This window comes from Crocuta crocuta, unplaced genomic scaffold, assembly GCF_008692635.1.
Source record: "Crocuta crocuta isolate KB4526 unplaced genomic scaffold, BGI_CrCroc_1.0 scaffold290, whole genome shotgun sequence".
Classification (NCBI taxonomy): domain Eukaryota; kingdom Metazoa; phylum Chordata; class Mammalia; order Carnivora; family Hyaenidae; genus Crocuta; species Crocuta crocuta.
The window spans coordinates 708,895-728,217 of NW_027527429.1; the positions used below are offsets into that span (position 1 = coordinate 708,895).

Consider the following 19,323-nt stretch of genomic DNA (forward strand, 5'->3'; position numbering starts at 1 on the left):
TCCCTGGCTCCTCATGGCCCAGCGTCTCGGCGCCCGCTGCTGCTGGAGAGGTGCAGTCAGCGGCAGCGCCTGCTGCTCACCACGCGCATTCTGGGCCAGGCACCGCGGCCCGTGTTCCGTCCGCACGCTCACCCCCGGACTCGCCGAGTCATTCGCTCAGCGCCAGGGGAGCATCTCACCCCGCGACCTTGGGGCTGGGACACACCAGGAAGAGTGACAAAGTCTCCTGGATAAAAGGTGGGTGACGGGAGCCGGAAGGACACGGGCCGGAGGCAGAGGGGACAAGGGGCCCTGGACCAGGCTGGCCGCCTGCAGCCTGGGGGTGTGGGAAGCGCCCCGCGTTGCTCCGGGCTGCTCCCTGCCTGCTTCTGCTCAGGGCCGGCGCCCCGCCCCCGCCCCAGGCCCTGGTCCTGACCCCCGCTGCAGACACCCCGCCCTGAGCTCCCCGTGGGGTCCTAGCTCTGGCCGCCTCCGCCTGCGGGGGTGGGGGGCTCATCCCCACCTCGCCCACACCGGTGCGACTCACTGCATTTCATAAGGAGGCTGAGGCCTTCCACTGGAGACAGCACGGGGCCCAGCCCCACCCGTGGGTGAGCCCCAGTTGCTGCTGCCTGGCCTGTTCCCCGGACACAGGCTCCTGATGGAGTCCAGAGCCCCAGGTGACCCCAGCTGGCTGCCAGATGCAGCCTCAGTGCACCTGTGGGCGTCTCTCCTGCCCCTCGTCCCTCGGGACCCCTTCTCCTGGCTCGGCTGCAGACTCTCTGTGGGGTCCTGCCCCGCGAGGGTCTGCCTCGGGGACAACGCCGGCCTTTCCGGGCTTGGTTTCTCCTTTGGACTCGCCTCTCCAATGAGCCAGCCCCAGACGCCTCCCGCACATTTCCTGCAGTTCCATTTTGCCAAGTGCATCTCAAGTGCACAGACAGGCAAGGTTGGATGTCCGTGGGGCTGGCTGGGGCACAGGGCTGGGTCCTGTCCTCTGCTGCGCGCTCACTGCGGCCCCAGGCCCTCCTGTCTGGCCACTTTCTGGCCAGGCCGGCAGCTGTGGGGTGGGGACTCGCTCCTGAAGCCCCTGCCCCCAGCCGGCTTCGGCTCACTGGGCCTTCCCTTCCCACCCAGGCACTGTCCCCTCCCAGCACGAGACTGGACATTCCCTGGAGGAGACTGAGACCCACGGGGCCAGGATTGAGGGGGCTGTGGCCCTGGGACCAGGAAGGAACGGGTGCGTCTGAGGGTCTGCTGGAGCCTGCTGGGCGATGCAGGCGCCAGGCGGGGTGCCCGGGCTCACCTCAGCTTGCTCCTGCTGGCTCTGGGCCTCCTGCCGCACCTGTCCCAGCTCCTGCATGGCTCCGAAGAGCTCTTCCCTTAGCAGCCTCATCTCTGCTTCTCTCAGTGACAGGGCCTGGAAGGGATGGGGGGCGGGGGGGCGTGCTTGTGAGGGTCAGGCGGCCTCCATAAGGAGAGGCTGCAGCAGAACGCTGGGTGCTAAATCTCTAACAGAATGTGTGTGTTCTTGATCCCACACCCTTGCTCAGGGAGGGGCACCACTCTGGAGGCAGCCGGTGTCCCGCCTCGGGCCCGTGGGGCCTTCTGCTCTGACATGGTCCGGCTCCTGGGCCTGTGCTCAGCCAGTTCTCTGCACACCGGCTGGCTGGTCAGGTGGCTGGATGGTCAGACACAGAAGGTGCTGGTTATGCACGGACGGCGGAGTGTGTGGACCGAGGGAAGGGTGCTTACATGAACGGATGGAGAGATGGTCAAGTGAGTGGTTGGATAGATGGATAGTCTATATGGATGCATGGAGGGATGGTTGAGTGCATGGATCGTTGATGGATGTTTAGAGAAATTGATGAATAGATGTATGGTTAGGTGTGTGAATGGAAAATCGGATATGTGGATAGATGGCCATGTATGTGGGAGGAGAGGTAAGTGTATAGATAGAAGGATGGATATTCAAATAAATGGATGGATGATGATAAATGAATGGAGGGACAGTCAAATGCATGAAGGGATGGATGGTAGGTGGATGGATGGATGGATGGATGGATGGATGGATGGATGGATGGATGGTTTGGTGGGTGGGTGGATGGATGGATGGATGGATGGATGGATGGATGGATGGATTGGTGGGTGGGTGGATGGATGGATGGATGGATGGATGGTTTGGTGGGTGGGTGGATGGATGGATGGATGGATGGATGGATGGATGGATTGGTGGATGGATTAGTAGATAGATGGTGGATGTCTGGATGTCTGGTTGTATGCATTGGTGGATGGAAGGATGAATTAGTGGACGGATGGATTGGTGGACGGGTGGATGGATCAGTTGGTGGGTGGATGTCTGTCTACTTGGACTGCTGTGGAAGACTGAAGCTGCAACAGCAGTGACCTGGAACTAGCCCTCTTTCTGGGTCAGAGGAGGCCTGGTGAGGTGGGTGTGAGGACCGCCCACTGCCTCATAGTCCCTCATCACCTCTTGCATCTCGTGTTCCACTTGGAGGAGACTCGCGTCGCGCTCATGCTTTAGGTTCTGAATTTCCTCCTGCAGAGCCTCCCGCTCGGCCACATTCTTTGCTACCAGCTTCTTCTCCTGCTCCAGCCGGTGAGCTGCCACTTCTTTCTGGTCTGTCAGAGACAGACTCAGGGACTCCTGGGCCGAGGCAAGGGGCAGGCTGTGAGGACTGCACTGGTCAGGACGCGCACGAGCAGCAGGTACCCGCGGTCCTGAGTGAGACCTGCTCAGGGGCGTCAGGACAGGGCAGGGCCCAGGAGTTGCCCACGCCCGTCAGCTCCACCCCCGTGCCCTACACAGCGACACGAAAGCAAGAGCTGGGTCTCGCCATCGGCCGTCCCTGCGCAGCGGCGCATAAACCTCTCCCGAGCCTCCACATTCACGGGACGGGTGACATACGGAACGGGGCCTTGCAGGGGCCTGTGGCCAGGGGACAGCTCAGACGGAGGGTGCAGTTCCCTCCGGCTGTCGGCCCTGACACTGCAGCCGGGTCAGCCAAGCCCAGGCCCTGGGTCGCCCGCGCGGACTGAGGCCTCCTGGGGGCCCGGCCGCGGGTCGCCTGGGGCACCTCCCTCCCCCGCGGGCCGGCTGTGCTGTGGGACCTGGCAGACGCCTGGGGGGTGAGAGGCAGCTGGCGGCCCAGCGGGGACGGACCTTCTCCCTCTGGAGCCGAGCCAGGGCCTCACGGTGCGCCAGCGCCCGGCGCTCCAGGGCCGCCTGCGCGTCCCGCTCCTGCTCTGCCACTTGCCGCCGCAGCCGCGTCTCCTGCGCCTCCGAGGCGCTTTTCAGCTGCTGCATTTCCGCTGTGAAGCGACAGGCGCATCAGGGACCGGCCGCGGGGCCGCCACGCACGGAACCCCTCGTGGCCCTCACGGACTCCTGCGGAGCGACGGCCCCGCGAGCTGACGGCCACCGGGGCTGCCGGAGCCAGTGGGGACGACGGCCCTGTGCCCGGCTGTGTCTCCCAGACTCTCACCTTGCATTGGCTCTGGCCAGGCCCACACAGGGCGGGGGGCGGGGCGGGGAGCCACCATGCTGACCCAGTGGCCGCACCCAGTTCTGCACCCGGGCCCAGCCCTGAGGGCGGGCTGGGCAGGTGCCCGTCCCTCCTAGACAATAGTGGCATGACCCGTTCAGCCACACGGGCTCCAGGCCTGTGTTCATGCCCCTTCAGCGGACTGGGGAGTGTGGGCGGCACGTCTGGGGACTGAGCTCCACCGAAGGGGAGAGAGGAGCAGAGAGCGGCCGAGGCGCACCTTGCAGGGCTTCCCGCGCGAGCCCCATGCTCTGGGCCTCTGCCTCCAGCTGCTCCCGCTGCACCTGCAGCTGCATCGCCAGCTGCTGGGTCTCGAAGAGGCTGCTCTCCAGAGAGTCCCTCTCAGCCCTGCAGAGAGTCATCAGACCGTGGAGCAGGTCACCCAGGCGGTCCTGCCCAGGAGGGACGGTGCAGAGCTCGCGCCCGCCGCGGCTGACTCACCAATCAGAAGATAAACAGAATGAGCATTTCATTCTTTTTTTTAACTCTTTTTTTTTTTTTTTTTTAAAGTAGGCTCCACGCTGAATGTGGGCTTGAACGCATGACCCTCAGATCAGGAGTCATGAGATCTACCAACTGAGCCAGCCAGGCACACCCCATCATTCATTTTAAATCTCCAAAACCAAATTAGGCCCTGCACAAAATAATCTTTCAGGTGGAATAAAAAGCTAAAAGTAAAAAAAAAACCCACAACAACAAATAAACAACTCAGAACTATAAAAACCGCAGAAAAAAACAGATAAAGGTATTTTATAAACTTTGTGAGCAAAACACAAAAGCCAGAAGACAAAAATAAAGAGGCCAGAGGATCTGAATACACTTAAAGGGGTTGGGGGCTTAAGCAGGAAAGATTTTGCAAACCAACTTAAAAGACAAGGGACAAAGAGTTAATATCCATCATATGCAAAGAGCTCCTACCAATCAATGACAGAAAGTCAGCTGATCCTACAGAAAAATGAGAAAAATGACTGTTACTCCCAAAGAAAACACAAAGGGGGAATGAAAACATAAAATTTTCTCAACCTTACTCGTACTTGAGGAGATTCAAATCACAACCATGAGGTGTTACTGACTACGCATCAGATTGACACTTTAAATAATCTTTATATTCAGTGCTGCCAGGGTGTGAGGACCATTTTCTTTGTGGAGGGGAGACTAGGAAATTTCAACATGTAAGGTGTGCCTATCTTTGAGCCAGCAATTCCACTCCCAAGCGTCAGTTCCTTAGAAATACACAGGAACCAACGATGCCCGTACAAGGGTGCTCACTGTGGCTTTATATGGGCACCGGCTGGACTTGGCTTCGATGCCGATACGCGGCAGAATGTCTTAGAAATGATGGTGTGTCTAGTGCGCTGTTATCGAGGATGAGGAAAGTCTCTTCTCTATTCTCTTCTCTCCAAGAAGCAATGTGTCGGAGCGCAACGGCACGCACAGCGTGATTGCACCGCGTACGAGAGCTGCCGCGGTGTCTCCCTGCGTGCAGACGCAAGTGTGCAGAAAACACCTGCAGCTCGGAGCGGCGTTCTCTCCTGGGGAGGGGGCGGGAGCGGCCTGAAGGGGTTGTCAGGGGACAGCCAGTCAGGCCATCAGTCGTCAACCTGCCGGTGAGCGTGTGGATGCTGCTGTGCTCGGCCCTGTGCAGGGTGATGGGCGGCACACGTGCACCCAGCACAAACACCCAGACAAAAATGCTCACGTGAACACAAATGGCGGACACGCAGCCCCACACAAGGCAAGGGTTCGGGGAGGGCCAGGGGCCACGGGGGAGCCTGCTCACGGCTGCCACCCTTGGGGGGGGTTGGGCACGTCGACACCATCCAGGGCTCGCTCTTGCCTGCAGAGCCCAGAAACCTCACTTNTGCTCTCGCCAACACCTTGAACCCACCTCCTCCCAGACAGCAGCTGGGGCCCTTCTGCTCTCTGTCACTCAGACACCAGCATTTTCTTTCACCCCGAAGCCTGGGACGCTAAGGGCATGTCCAGTCTCCCCTTCCGTGGGGGCCCAAGAGCAGCTCAGCCGCCTGGAGCAGAGGCCCGGCGTGACCAGCGAGGGTGTGGCAAGATGCCCGCGGACCCTGCCCCGTGTCGCCGGGTGACGAGCAAGCCAGCACCCCCTCCGGCCCTGCAGCCTTGTGGGTGCCTGGGTTTGGGGGCTGGGGGGCCTTGAGACCCGGGTCCTCTGCCATCAGCGCACCGTGGGAGAAGCAGAGGCTGAAGCAGGGCTTCTCGCCTCTGGCGGTGTCAGCGTTGCCCGGGGCCCCCCACGCCTGCGGGTCGGCCCCTCCGGGCCCACGGAGCCAGCCGCACGTAGCACGGGGGCCAGGAGGCCCGGGCCAGCAACTGTGATTTCAGAACAAGCCCCCAGCAGCCGCCCTGTCACCAGGGGCTCCGAGCGGTCACCGTAAAGTGCTGTTTAACGAGCAGGTGACTGTCTGGGGCCACAGGGCTGCCCGTGTGCAGAGGCCCTGGGCCCGGCGGTCAGGGCCGAGCCTGCGGGGACCACGCGGGCTGTCAAGGCCTCGGCCTGGCCCCTGGCCCCGACCCGGGCAGCAGACGCCGGCAGGTGGCAGGGGCCTCTGACCCCCGCTTGTCTGCGCACCCGTGGGGCCTGGGAGGGCTCCCCCTGAGCCCGCCTTTGTGAGGTTTCCCGTTCCTATTTCTGGGCGAGCCTTCATTTGCAAAAGAGGGTTGTCTGTGAGGGTGGGCGGGGACCTGGGGCTCACAGGCCTCCGGTGGCACCCACGTTCCGGAGCTCCGTCCCCGAGGGAGCCCGCAGGTGTGGTGGCAGAGGGGACCAGCGTTTGGATCTCTGCAGAGGCCGGGGAGCCAGCTCCGCATACCGGGCGACGGGGCCCCACTCTGGGGCTACAGGTGCCTGTGTCACGTCTTCGGAAGCGGCCCTTGCTGGTCTTTGAGGCTCGCCCTGCCCTTGCCCTCAGCCTCTGGCTGGCGCGCGCCTGGCTGCGGGGTGGCCGTGGGACCCCAGCCTGCCCGGCTGAGCCGTACGACTCCCAGGATTGGTTCTGAGGTATCAAGTGGCTCAACATGGCCAATGACAGCAGCTTTTGGGTTTTGTGGGGAGAAGGACACTATGTCTGCGGGTGCAGGGGGGTGGGTGCTGGCGTGACCATTTGCCGCCTCTCATCCTGACTCTGCCTGAGAACAAAACCGCCTGAGTTAAGAGCACTGAGCCGGGAGAGGCAGGACTCTGCCAGCCCGGTGGGAGCACCTGGATCCAGCCTTGCCTGACGCCATGTGGGCCCTGAAATTCGATCCACGAGCAGGACATCCCAGGCCTTCCTTCTGCCAGTCTGGACTGGGTTTCTGGGCCCTGCCACCTGGCCAGCGTGGCCGCCTCTCTCGGCAGGGCCGTCCCAGGACACCCACTGGACTCACTTCTTCCCGACGCGCCTCCTAACCAGGCTCGTTTGCGCCTCACTCACAGCCTCCCTCCCTTGTAGACGTAACGCTGCGCTGCCCTACGGTCGCTGAGGGAGTGCCTGTCCCGGCCACACTGCAGGCTCTTCGAGGGCGAGGCCGAGTGGCCCCTGCTGGGGCCCCGGTACCTGAGGTCGGCCGCCTCCTCAGCTGCGAGCTGGACCTGCCTCGCCAGGGCCTCCTGCTTGGCCAGCAGCCGGGCCCGCTCCTCGCACAGAGCCTCCGTCTCCTGCTGGGCCCTCTGCAGCGCGTCCCTCTGGGCCCCCTGGGCCCGCAGGCTCTGGGCCAGCTCCTCTTCCAGGGCCTGTTTCTTGCCTGTGACCTAGAGGAGGGGGAAGGGACAGTGCAGCAGAGAGTGGGAGCGTCGGGAGGGGCCTCTCAAGGGAACAGAAGCAATTTTGTGCAGAATGGCTCGGAGGGACAGGAGAGCAGACAGAGGACAGACTGGAGCCAGAACACGGGCGCGTGTGTTCACAGCAGAGGGGCCCCCGCTCCTGTGGCCCTGGTGGGGGAGTCCTGAACCGGGCACCCCCAGGGAGGAGCCGGCTGCCTATCTAAATGGTAACCTGGGTCGGCTCACGGGGGCCCAGGGCGCAGGAAACACCACACAGTGATGGCAGTAGAAGGTGGCTGGAGACCAGGGTGCTGCGGACCAGCACTTGGGTCAAGGATGTCTCAAGAATCTGGATGGAACATAACCCAGGAATCGGCACAAAGCCTCAGAGCACTGCCAAGGCAGCTGCGGCCTCGGAGGAGGGGAGTCGGAGCAGCGAGCCCGCCACTCGGTAGCTCTTCTCTCTTCGGGATTTGCTGACTTAAAAGTTTTGGCAGAGACATCGAGAAGCCAAGGAGAGCTTCTGACAGTGCTCTGGCCTTAGGGAATGAAAAGTCAAGGTCAGAGCCATCCTAGCAGAGGGGCCGGGACAGACACAGCAGCCTGAGCTGTATGCGCTGCAGGACGTCACCTGGCAGTGGTGCTGAACCGGAAGTAGGCCGTCTCTCCTCACCTCTGAAGTTCAGGTTCGAGGGGCGCCTGGGGGGCTCAGTCGGTTAAGCGTCCGACTTCGGCTCAGGTCATGATCTCACGGTTTGTGAGTTTGAGCCCCACGTCGGGCTCTGTGCTGACAGCTCAGAGCCTGGAGCTGCTTCAGATTCTGTGTCTCCCTCTCTCTCTGACCCTCCCCTGCTCACACTCTCTCTCTCTCTTTAAAAAAAAAAATAGTTCAGGTTTGAGTCTCTTTAGGAAGAGACTGGTGGTTTTAGTCTCACCAGGAACTATGGTGACCATTCACGTCACTGCTTGCCAGACCAAAGTAAGAATAGTGTCATTGAGGTCCTCAAGTTATTTCTACAGTTTTTACCCATGATATTTAGCATTTCATCAACATTGCCAGCCACATCAGGAAACACAATCATATGGCAATAAAAAAAAAAAAAAAAAAAACCCACATGAAAGAACAGAAAATAAACACTGATGCCTCCCTGCCCTCTTGGGTATCCAGATATTAGAGCTGTCGGACGCAGAGTTTAAAATAGCTGTGATTAAATGTTCAAGACGATGGGTAGCAAGATGCAGAATTTCACAACAGAACTAGAAACTAAATATAAACAATATAATTTAAAAATACAATAACCAAAATTAATACCTATATGAGTTCAATGCTGGCTTAGACAGAAAAGAGAACTAATAATCTGGAAGATATAAAAGAATGTGTTCAGACTGAATCGTGAAGAGAAAAAGGGGGAAGAACACAGAAGAGAGTGAATAGACAGACGGGCAAGGTTAAAAGGCCCAACATCTGTACAGTTAGAGTCGCAGTAGGAGAGGAGAGAGAATATCTGAACAGATGCTGCACAAGAGTTTCCTAATTCTACTAAAATACATCAAGCCACAGATTTAAAACGAGCCATAATCTTCCAGTAAGATAAATACAAAGAAAAGGTCACACAGAGTATACTAAAGTTTCAGAATACCAAAGATAAAGAAATACGTCTTTTAAAATCAGGGGAAAACACACATTGCCTTAAAATGAGCAACAATAAGACTGACATTTGACTTCCAAACAGCAACAATGAAAGTCAGAAGATGGTGGGATGAATTCATCAAAATGCTGAAGGAAATAATGGCTATCTTAGTATTCCATAGCCAGTAAAAACATTCTTCAAACATAGAGACCAGAACTTTCTGCTTCTGATACTGGTGAGGGAGGTTGTTGAAGGCCAACCCTCTCACCTGGAACAGCTAGAAAATCCATACAACGTACGCCCAACATAACTGTATGGGGGCCTAAGAGATGCCAAGTGGCCAAGACCCAAGGAGACGTGGATCCAACTGAGCCCGACACCCCATCACATGTCTTCCTTGAGGTATCCGCCAACTCCGAGGTAGTGCGAGGCGCAGAGCCTTGGCAGCCACGGTTAAAGCCTTGGCTAAAAGACTGGGAACTTGGCTTATGGTTTCAGTGGCCTTACAAGTCTAGGGAGACCTAACCTGGAGTTCAAAGCAACCAAGCAGCCAGGGTTTGAGAGGTGAAAACGTCAGAGAGGAGGGGAATCTCAGATTCTGTATTGTTTTTTTAAATTGCATTCCTTTTTTTTTTTTTTTTAAATAACTCCCAAGAAGTACAGGGTCAAGGGACCATAAATGTGAGTGAGAAATGGCAGCTTAGAGTCTGAGAAGTCAGGTAGAACTTCAGGTAATCTTACAGAATTGAGAAAACAAAACCTGCAGTTAGGACTCACCAAAACATGGGGGCTCTGGTCAACACCCGACACTTCCAGTTAGGAGCACGGGACAGCCATGTTATCCCCCAGGGGACACCAGAAATAGATTGCTCCTCACAAAAGGCTGAAACCCAGTTACACACCAGCTTGATCCGAAACTGATCTGTCCCTGCTTTGATTTCCCAAAATCAAAAGCAAATTCCCTCTGGAAAAAGTTGATCTCATTCAGAGCCTCAAATTATCTCTACAAAAACATAAAGTCTAATTCAATAAGCACTATTATGCATATCAGGAGGCAAGACCAAATTACTGAAAACCAAGAGATGAGAGACAATAGAAAGAGCCATTAGGGGGCCCAGATGTCGGAGTTATCAGAAAAAGATTTAAGATTATCTACTTAACATACTTATGAAGATAAAGAATTTTGCCAGATAACTGAAGTGTGTATGTGTGTGTGTGTAGTTAAAGTGACTGTTTAAAGCAAAAATATTAATAATATATTGTAGGGTTTATAAGAACACATGTAGAAACAAAATATGCAGCATCAAGAGCACAAAGGATGAGAGGGATAAATGTAATACTTTGCTAGGAGGGTCTTAAACTGTTTTTGAGGTAGTAAAATATTATTCGAATATGAACAGGGCATATCATAATTTTAGAGTAATTAATAAAAGGATAAGGAAAAGAAGCATAGCTTAGAAATATCAACAGAGAACATAAAGTGGAATACTACATGTATGCAACTAACTCAAAAAAGGCCAGAGTAGAGGAAAGTAAAATGTTTTTTTTAAATGAGACCAATCGAAACAAATACCAAGCTGCTGCAACCAAATATATCAATGGTTACACTAAATGTAAATGGTACAAACCCTCCAACTAATTGCTAGACTGCTAGAGTAAAATTAAAGCAAGACCCAACAATATGATTTTTACAAGAAACACACTTTAAATACACAGACAGACAAATTGCAAGTAAATTTATGGAAGGATATATAATGAAAATGTGTAGCACGACAAAGCTGGTGTGGCTGAATCAATATCACAAAAAGTAGGTATCTAGAAAAAGAGGAGGTAAGAGGGAATATTTTAAAACAATGAAAAGTCAATTCAATGCATCATGAAGGCATGAAATACTAAGTGTGTATACACCTAATAATAGGAATTCGAAATGTGAGGCAAAATGAACAGGACTAAAGGCTGAAATAGACAATCCTACAATCATAGATGGAGATTTTAATGCCTTCCCATCACTAATTATTAGAACAAGGGGACAAAAACAACCAGTCAAATAAACCAAGTAAATAAATAAGACAAACAAACAAACAAACAAAAAAAAACAACCCCAAAACAGTGAGGACATGGAAGATTTAAACAATACTTGATCTAACTGATACTCACAGACTCTCCATCTGCCAGTAGCATGGTGCACACCCCTCTCACATGAACATGAGATGCTCAACAAGATACACTGGGCCATAAAACCTGCTTCAGCACCTTATATCCATTCAAATAACATGGAGTATGTTTTCTGACTGCAATGGAATNGAAACAACCAGTCAAATAAACCAAATAAATAAATAAGACAAACAAACAAACAAAAAAAAAACAACCCCAAAACAGTGAGGACATGGAAGATTTAAACAATACTTGATCTAACTGATACTCACAGACTCTCCATCTGCCAGTAGCATGGTGCACACCCCTCTCACATGAACATGAGATGCTCAACAAGATACACTGGGCCATAAAACCTGCTTCAGCACCTTATATCCATTCAAATAACATGGAGTATGTTTTCTGACTGCAATGGAATTGTATTAGAAATGGGTAACAAGTAGGTTATTTCCAAACATAGGAAAATCCCCATATTTGGGAATTAGGCAATGTACATCAATAAGCCACAGGTCAAACAAGAAATCACACGGGGAATGAAGGCACAGAGAGCAGAACAGCGGCCACATGAGTTAACAGACCTGCACCCTACATTTGTTTCTGAACTTGAATTACTTACCAAAACTTTTCTCATAAGGGAAACGCCAGACTGAAATGCTTTCACTAGTGAATCCTACTGCGATTTAGGGAAGAAACACCAATGTCAAAACATGTTCAAGAATAAATACATTTCCCAACTTCTTTTATGAGGCCTTGGTTCCAAATCTGACAAAAACACTATGGAAAAGAAAATCACAGACCAATAGTCCTCGTGAATATCAATGCAAAAATCCTTCACAAAATATTATTAAACTGAATCCAAAAACATATACAAAGGCTGTTAACTTGGGACCAAGTAGGCTTTATCTCAGGTAGGCAAGGTTGGTGTAACATTAAGAAAATTAGCCCCTATAACTCACCACATTAACAGAATGAGGAGAACAATGATATGGTCATTTTATAAAGTAAAAGCTGTTAAAATAATTCAAAACTTGGGGCGGCTGGGTAGCTCAGTCTGTTGGGCATCCGACTTCAGCTCAGGTCATGATCTTGTGGCTCATGGGTTCAAGGCCTGTATCAGGCTCTGTGCTGAGAGTTCAGAGCATGGAGCCTGCTTTGGATTCTCTGTCTCTCTTTCTCTCTCAAAAATGAATAAACATTAAACAACAACAACAAAAAGATTAAAAAAAGAAATCAAACTCATGTATGATTTAAACACCAACCCCATCAGCACACTAGAAATGGAAAGGAACATCCTCAGTGTAATAAGGGGCGTCCGTGAAGAGCCTACAGAGAACCTCGTCCATGATGGTGAAAAACTGAATTCCTTCCTTGTGACTGGGATCAGTGGAAACACAGCCACTCTCACCTCTTCTTCTCAACTTTGTTCCATGGCTGTTTAGTCAGTGCATCAAGAGAAAAAGAAATAAAAGTCACTGAGATCAATCAGAAAGAAAGTAAAACTATTCTTTTTTGGGCTATTCACAAATGCCATAATTACGAGCATGTAAAAGCCTGGCACTCACGAGTGAATCAGTCAAGGTCACGACTCAAAGTTCCTAGATGAGGCTGTAACCTATATACTAGCAATGAATACTAGAAAAATAACAAGGCAATTCATAATATCAAACTCAAGATTTAATTTAATCAAACGTGTGCAAGACCCCTAGCCGAGCACAAAACACAGCTAAGAGAATTAAGTAAAGAAAGAAACAGAGATATACCACATTTTCGTGGATGGACACCTCAATGTTGTGAAGGTGTCCAGTCCTCTAAAACTGACCTATAAAGTCAACACGATCCCAGTCAAGGACCTATGAGGGTTTGGGGGTAGGGGGACAAAATTCACAAGCTGATTCTGAAATGTATATGGATATGTAAAAAAATTAGAACAGTCAAAAACATTTTGGAAAAGAAGAATAAGATTGGAGGAGTCACACTACTTAATTTCAAGGCTTACTATAAAAAGCTACAGTAACCAAGACAGTGTAGTTTTGGGGAAAGAATGAACAGATTGATTTGCACAGATTGACAATCTGATCTGTGCACACATACACACATATATGATTGATTTACTTTCAACAAATCACTCAGGTAATTCAAGGGAGAAAGGACAGTCTGGTGCTGGAACAATCAGATCTCAGTCTGAAAAATAACAGACTTCAGTGCCTACTTCACACGACATACCTGTGGTAGTCATGGTTTTGCATGCATCAGAATCATCTGGAGGGTTCCTGGAAATCCAGATTTCTGCCACCCATCCTGGAGTTTCTGATTCGGTCAGGGTTTGAGGGTTTTTTTTAAAATTTTTTTAATGTTTATTTATTTTTGAGAGAGAGACAGAGCGTGAGTGGGGAAGGGGCAGAGAGAAAAGAAAACACAGAATCTGAAGCAGGCTCCAGGCTCTGAGCTGTCAGCACAGAGCCTGCTGTGGGCCTTGAACTCACGAACTGTGCGATCATAACTGACTGAGCCACCCAGGTGCCCCTGATTCAGTTGGTTCTGGGTGAGGCATTTTAGGAATCTGCATTTCTATCTGGTTCCCAGATGCTGCTGCTGCTGCTCTGGGGAACACACTTTGAGAACCACTGCCATACAGAAAAATCAAGGTGCAGTGACCATAGACCTACACACAAGACCTAGGTGAAAACACAGGAGGGTCTTTTCTTGTCCTTGGGCTACACAGAAATGTCTCAGACAGTACCTAGAAAACACTAGCCGTATGTTTTTTTAAACTTGGCAAATTGGATTTGACCAAAGTTACAATTTTCTGTCCATCAAAAACAACACTAAGAAAATGCGTTGGCAGGAACGCCTTGGTGGCTCAGTCGGTTAAGTGTCCAACTTCGGCTCAGGTCATGATCTTATGGTTCGTGGGTTCGAGCCCCGCGTCGGGCTCTGTGCTGACAGCTCAGGGCCTGGAGCCTGTTTCAGATTCTGTATCTCCCTCTCTCTCTGCCTCTCCCCTGCTCACGCTGTGTCTCTCTCTCTCAGAAATAAATAAAAATATTTTAAAAAAGAAAAAGAAAATGAGTCAGCAAGTCACAAACTTGAGTAAACTCTTCCAAGTACATCCATCTGACAGAGTACTCGTGTTCAAGATATATGAAGAATTCCTATATGTCTGTAGCCAAAACACAAAAGCTAAATAAAAATGGGCAAAAGACCTGAACAGACACTTGGCAAAATAAGGTCTACAAATTTCCAATAAGCACATGAAAATGTGCTCAACATCATTTGTTACCCAGGAAATGAGAATAGCTAAAGAGCAAAAACGGATGATGCCAAACGTTGACAAGGCTGAGGAGCAGCTGGAACGCCCTCTCGCCCAACCCCACGCTGCCGGAGGTAGAATAAAGTAATACAGTCTCTTTGGAAAGCTGCTCGGCAGTTTCTTATTAAGTTCAGCACACACCTAGCACACGACAGTTTCACTCCCAAATATGTGCATGACTTGTGCCCCAGTGTGCACAGCAGCCTTGTCCGTTACAGCCCCAGACCGGAAACAACCCAAATGTCTGCAGCAAGTAAATGGGTGAGTGAGTGAGTGTGGTTTATTATTTGTACAACAGAATGTTACTCTGCTGTCGAGCCCCCCAGCCCCCCAGCTCTGCATATACCTAACAACCTGACTGCTCGTGAAGACATCCCAACGAGACAGAAGGTGCACACAAAACGGTCCGTTCTGCCACAGGTGAAGCCAGGGCGCCGGGGAGCGCGTCAGGGCAGAGGCTGCCTGTGGCGGTGCTGACCCCGGGGCCCGGGGAGACCGTCCACGTCTCCTGGGTCTGTCACAACCCGCTGAACCGCGCACCGGCTCCCTGAGCATAAACCACACTTCAGGGAAAGAAGGGGAGCGGGCGACGGGGAGAGACGGGAGGGAGCCCGCGCTGAGGGAGGCTGAACCGAGTCCCCAGGAGACGGGACAAGCGTCTGAACGCCGCCAGGGAAGCAGGGCTGCGGGCACAGGGTTCCACGCGGGGCAACACGGCAGGGCTGGGAGGAAGCAGCCGCTGCAGTGGCGCTCCGCAGCCCCGCTGGGCCAGAGCCTGCGAGATGCACACGTCATGAACGAGCCCACGGCAAGTGGGGACGTGGTCCCGGAGGAGAGAACGAGACAAAGCGGGAAAACCGTGCAGCCTTTGACCCCTACGTGTGTGGGCATCAGGGGGCAGGCACAGGCCCCCTGTGAGCGTCCTCTGCAGAGCCCCCTGCCCCCACCCCTGTCTCTGCCCTCTACCACCCCCCCTTCCGCCACCGCTGCCACCACCACCGGGAAGCCCACTTAGGAGCCGGCTTTGAGTCTGGCCAAGTGGGTTAGCTTCGCGCTTTTGCACCGCAAGTCCCTGGTGCCCTGAGCCCGCTGGACCTCTGGGTGCCGTGTGAGCCTCCACACCCCGGGGGGGCAGCCAGAGCCCCGCGGACGTCTCACCTGGCCCACCTGCCCCCGCAGCTGCTCCTCCAGGCGCCCGCAGGCCCCCAGCTGCTGCTCTGCCCGCGCCAGCCGCTCCCGGGCGTCGGTCCGCTCCTGCTCCAGCTGCCGCCCGTGGGGACAGGGAGGGGTCCGTGTCCAGGCCCGTGCACCACGCGCCTCGCACCCTCAGTCCCAGGGGCATGGCGGGCTCCCCTGTACCGTGGGGCCTCCCGCCCACACCGCTGTCCACCCGGGAATGGAGGAGGTCGCGAGGGGGGCCTGGGAGCGGCCACGCGGCCACCCTGGGCCCTTCTCACCTGCAGGACCTGGTGGCCCAGGGCGCCTTTGTCCCGAGCCAGCCCCTCCGTCAGGGCAGCCATCTTGGCCAGGGAGTCCCTTTGCTTCACACCCTCAGACTTCAGCCGGGTCACGAGCAGCTCCAGGTCAGTGTTGCCGGCCTCTGCCTTGNGTGGGGAGGGAGTGAGCCCCGCGGGGTGGAGGTGTGCAAGCTGTAGTGGGACAGGGTGGGGAGGCCTCTGAGGCAGCCGATGGCCCCCAGGGCAGGCCGGCTGCAGCCAGGGGAGGTGGCAGCGTGGCCAAGGGAGATGGCGCAGAGAAGCAGGCGTGGCCGGGGGAGTGGGCCGGTGCCCGCGTCTGGGGCCCCGGAGGCCACTGTCCGCTCCGGGGACTCCGGGGACGCGCTGGGGATGCGGGAGCGGGAGGAGACAAGCGAGTGGGGGAGCTGGGCGGGAGCCGATGGCGGCCGGGCGTACCCGGGCCAGGGCTCTGCGCAGACCCTCCCTCTCGCTCTCCAGAACGTCCCTCTGCAGCTGGGCCGAGTTCAGCGCCTCCTGGGCCGACACCAGCTCCTTCCTGAGCCCTGAGACCTTCTCCTCCAGCTGCTCCAGGCGCCCTTGACTGAGGTCCGGAAACCAGAGGGCAGAGAGTGTGAGGGCACCTCAGGGCAAGACGGGAGGGCACAGCGGGCGGGGTGGTGGCCTGCAAGTCCCTCACAGCCCAGCGGGCGCCCGCAGGGCCAGGCGGTTCCTGAGTCCGGGTTCAGGGCTGGCGGTGGGGCGTGGTGGCGCCCTTGGCCCATGCCCGGACACCCTGGGTGAGGCGTGTTTGTGGGCACCTGGGCACGCACGGCTCATGGCCCCCGCCTCTCCTGGGCCCGCGTGGCAGATCTGCCCTGGGGGTGGCGGGAGGGCCCAGCCTCGGGACGTCTGGAGAACACTTTGCCCCGCTGTCCCATCAGCCGCCCCCTCCTGAAGATGAGCCTGGGAGACGAGTGGCCCTGTTGGTGGCCGGGGACCCTGGGGCTGAGGGGCGTGAGGGTCCCCGGCCCGGCCCACCTGGTCTCCCGCTCCCTGCGGCCCTGCTCTGCCTGCTGCACCAACTCTTCCCTCTGCTCGGCCCACAGCAGGAGGCGCGCGTGCAGCCCGGCGCTCTCGGCCTCCAGCCTCTGCTTCTCTGCGTCTGCACCGGCCGCCTTGGCCCTCAGCTCCTCCACCGCCGTTTCCAGAGCCCTCTTCTCTCTGGGAGCAGGGGACGCAGAGGTTGGGGCCGCCCCAGGACGTGGGTCCAGGGAAGGGAGCCAAGGGACACTGCTGGGCATAGTCAAGCCTAGGCCGGGTGCCAGGGGCGTGGGCGGGGCCAGGTGGGCGCCCGGCCCCGGGGGCCGCTCGGGGGAGCAGCCTGGGGAAGGGAGGTGGGGGCAGGAGAGATCCAGGCGCCTCGGGGCCCCAGGCCAGCCTGCCCTGCTGCGGTGGCCCCTGGCGGGCCTGACCCTTCCCGGAGGTTTCCGTGAGCCCGGAAAGCTCTCAAGGGTCTTGCTGGCTGGTGGGTCCTGTGCTCAGCCCTCTGCCACCACGGGCCAAGCTCAGCCAGTCCTTGCAGAGCTCAGCCGGAAGGAAGGGACCCCTCCCCAAATTCCACGTCTGCTTGTCCTGTTCACCTCGCCCTGACCGGGGCCCCAGGTCCTTGAGATCTGTCGCCCTGTGCAGAGCTGTGCTCGCTGGCTGACCACCCCCGGGCCCATCTGGGAGTCTGAATCTTAGCCACTGCTCCTCAGGCCCTGGCCCCCGAAGCCTCCATTTCCCAAGTGCCCCTTGGCTTCGGCCCCTNTGGCCCCCAGCAGCCAGGCCAGCCCTCCCAGGCCACAGGTTTAGAAGGCGGTGCGCTGCCAATGCCGCTGGGGCCCCGCCCCTCTCCGCTTCTGGGAGGGGGGGCCCGCATCAGCCTCACCCTGCTCGCGGTGGGGCTCTGCGCTCCCCGTCTCTGCTCCTGTCTGCCCCGGGAAGGCGTCCACCCTCCGGGGCGCCTTCCGCAGCCCCCGCCCCCCAGGCCCCCGCCAGGCCTGCTCCTCTGCCGGCCTTTCCCTGGGCACCTCTAGAGGAAGGGGTGGGTTTTCCTCAGAGCTCTGTCCCGGCAGAGAGGGCCGCCAGGCCACCCAGAGGAGGGGCCTCCCCGGGAAGCTGTACCGCAGCCCCTGACCCGCGCCCTGTCCTGGCTGCTTCGGAAGCCCTCCGGCCCCTCCCGCCAGGACCTGCTGCTCCCACAGCTGGCTTGGGGGGGGGGTTGGGGAAGCCCTTTCCAGAAAGCCTCATGGCCAGCGGCACCACAGGCCACTGGATCCACAGGCCACACAGGAGGGCTCCCAGGCCACCCCAGCGACGGGAGAGAAGGGAGTCGGGGATGAACGGGCCAGTTCTGACCCCTGGGAGAAGTCCTGTGAGTCGGGGGGAGCGGGAGGTAGGAGAGAGCGTGGAAGGGGGGCCAGGCTGCACTCCGAGGAGCCGGGCGGGGTGTAGGGCACACGCTCAGCCTGGGCTTCCGGAAGCTGCGTCCTGGACAGTGGCCACCCAGATGGCCCCAGACCAGAGAGGGGGACTGAGAGCGGGGGCTGCGGGGACAAGGCCAGGCCAAGGGAGGGGCTTGCCAGGGGCAGCTTCCGTGCTGGGGGTGGGCCCTCTTTGCCCTGCGGGCAGGCCTCGTGGGGGCAGCTCCCCCAGGCTGGCACTGCCCGGCCCGCCCCCCGCAGCCCTGCGGTCACCTTCGCAAGAGCTCGCGGGACGCCCTGCAGTGCAGCGCCTCGCGCCTCTGCACCTCCAGCTCGCGCAGGAGGTGCTGGTGCGCCTGCGCCTCGTCCTGCGTCCGCTCCTGGAGGCACCTCCGGGAGGCCAGCAGCTCCTGCTGGGCCTCCGCCAGCTGCTCCTGGAGCCTGGTGGCCACGGCCTGGGAGGATGCCAGCTCCTGCCCGGGGAGGGGGTGCGCCAAGTCCCTCTGGCCTGGGCAGGCCTTTGACCACAGATCGCCCCCTCCCCCCCCGAAGGGATGCACTTAAGACAGGGGCCCCGTCCCTGGGGCCGTAGGGCTTGGGGGCAGGCCATGTGGAGACCCTTCCTCTCAGAGACCCCTGGCTCCCCTCTGTGGCACCCAGGCCCGCTTCCTGTGGCCTCAGGGTGAGCCACGTGCAGGCACCGTAAGAGCACCTCCAGCCGGGGTTTCATAGCGGCGCCTGGTGGAGGCCAGGCCCCAGCTTTGCCTCCGGGGCCCCTGTGGCCGAGGCCGCCCACCTGCTCCAGNGCGTGGGCCTCTGCGCTCGGCCCTGTGCCTCCCGGGCTTCCGGGCCGCCGCTCCAGGCCGGCTCCGGGCCCCCTGCGTCTGCCTGGGCCACCTTCAGGGTCCAGGGAGGAAGGGATGGAGGGGAGAGAGCTCAGGGCCGTGGCCACACGGGGCCTCCCAGCTGCCGTCAGTGCTGCTGGG

General features: G+C 56.7%; 1 protein-coding gene across 1 annotated transcript in view; it reads right to left on the bottom strand.

The window, feature by feature from the left end:
- CROCC2 (ciliary rootlet coiled-coil, rootletin family member 2) overlaps positions 1 to 19,323 on the bottom strand; it is a 56,694-nt gene that overhangs the window by 27,049 nt on the left and 10,322 nt on the right. Inside the window, exons 9-19 of the mRNA XM_077758291.1 lie at positions 19,134 to 19,315; positions 18,611 to 18,810; positions 16,911 to 17,093; positions 16,329 to 16,473; positions 15,873 to 16,019; positions 15,574 to 15,678; positions 7,115 to 7,308; positions 3,766 to 3,893; positions 3,164 to 3,312; positions 2,471 to 2,647; positions 1,286 to 1,399 (exon numbers count right to left, since the gene is read on the bottom strand). Of these exons, the coding sequence (XP_077614417.1) occupies positions 1,286 to 1,399; positions 2,471 to 2,647; positions 3,164 to 3,312; positions 3,766 to 3,893; positions 7,115 to 7,308; positions 15,574 to 15,678; positions 15,873 to 16,019; positions 16,329 to 16,473; positions 16,911 to 17,093; positions 18,611 to 18,810; positions 19,134 to 19,315 (1,724 nt within the window). The remainder of the gene's footprint in view (positions 1 to 1,285; positions 1,400 to 2,470; positions 2,648 to 3,163; positions 3,313 to 3,765; positions 3,894 to 7,114; positions 7,309 to 15,573; positions 15,679 to 15,872; positions 16,020 to 16,328; positions 16,474 to 16,910; positions 17,094 to 18,610; positions 18,811 to 19,133; positions 19,316 to 19,323) is intronic.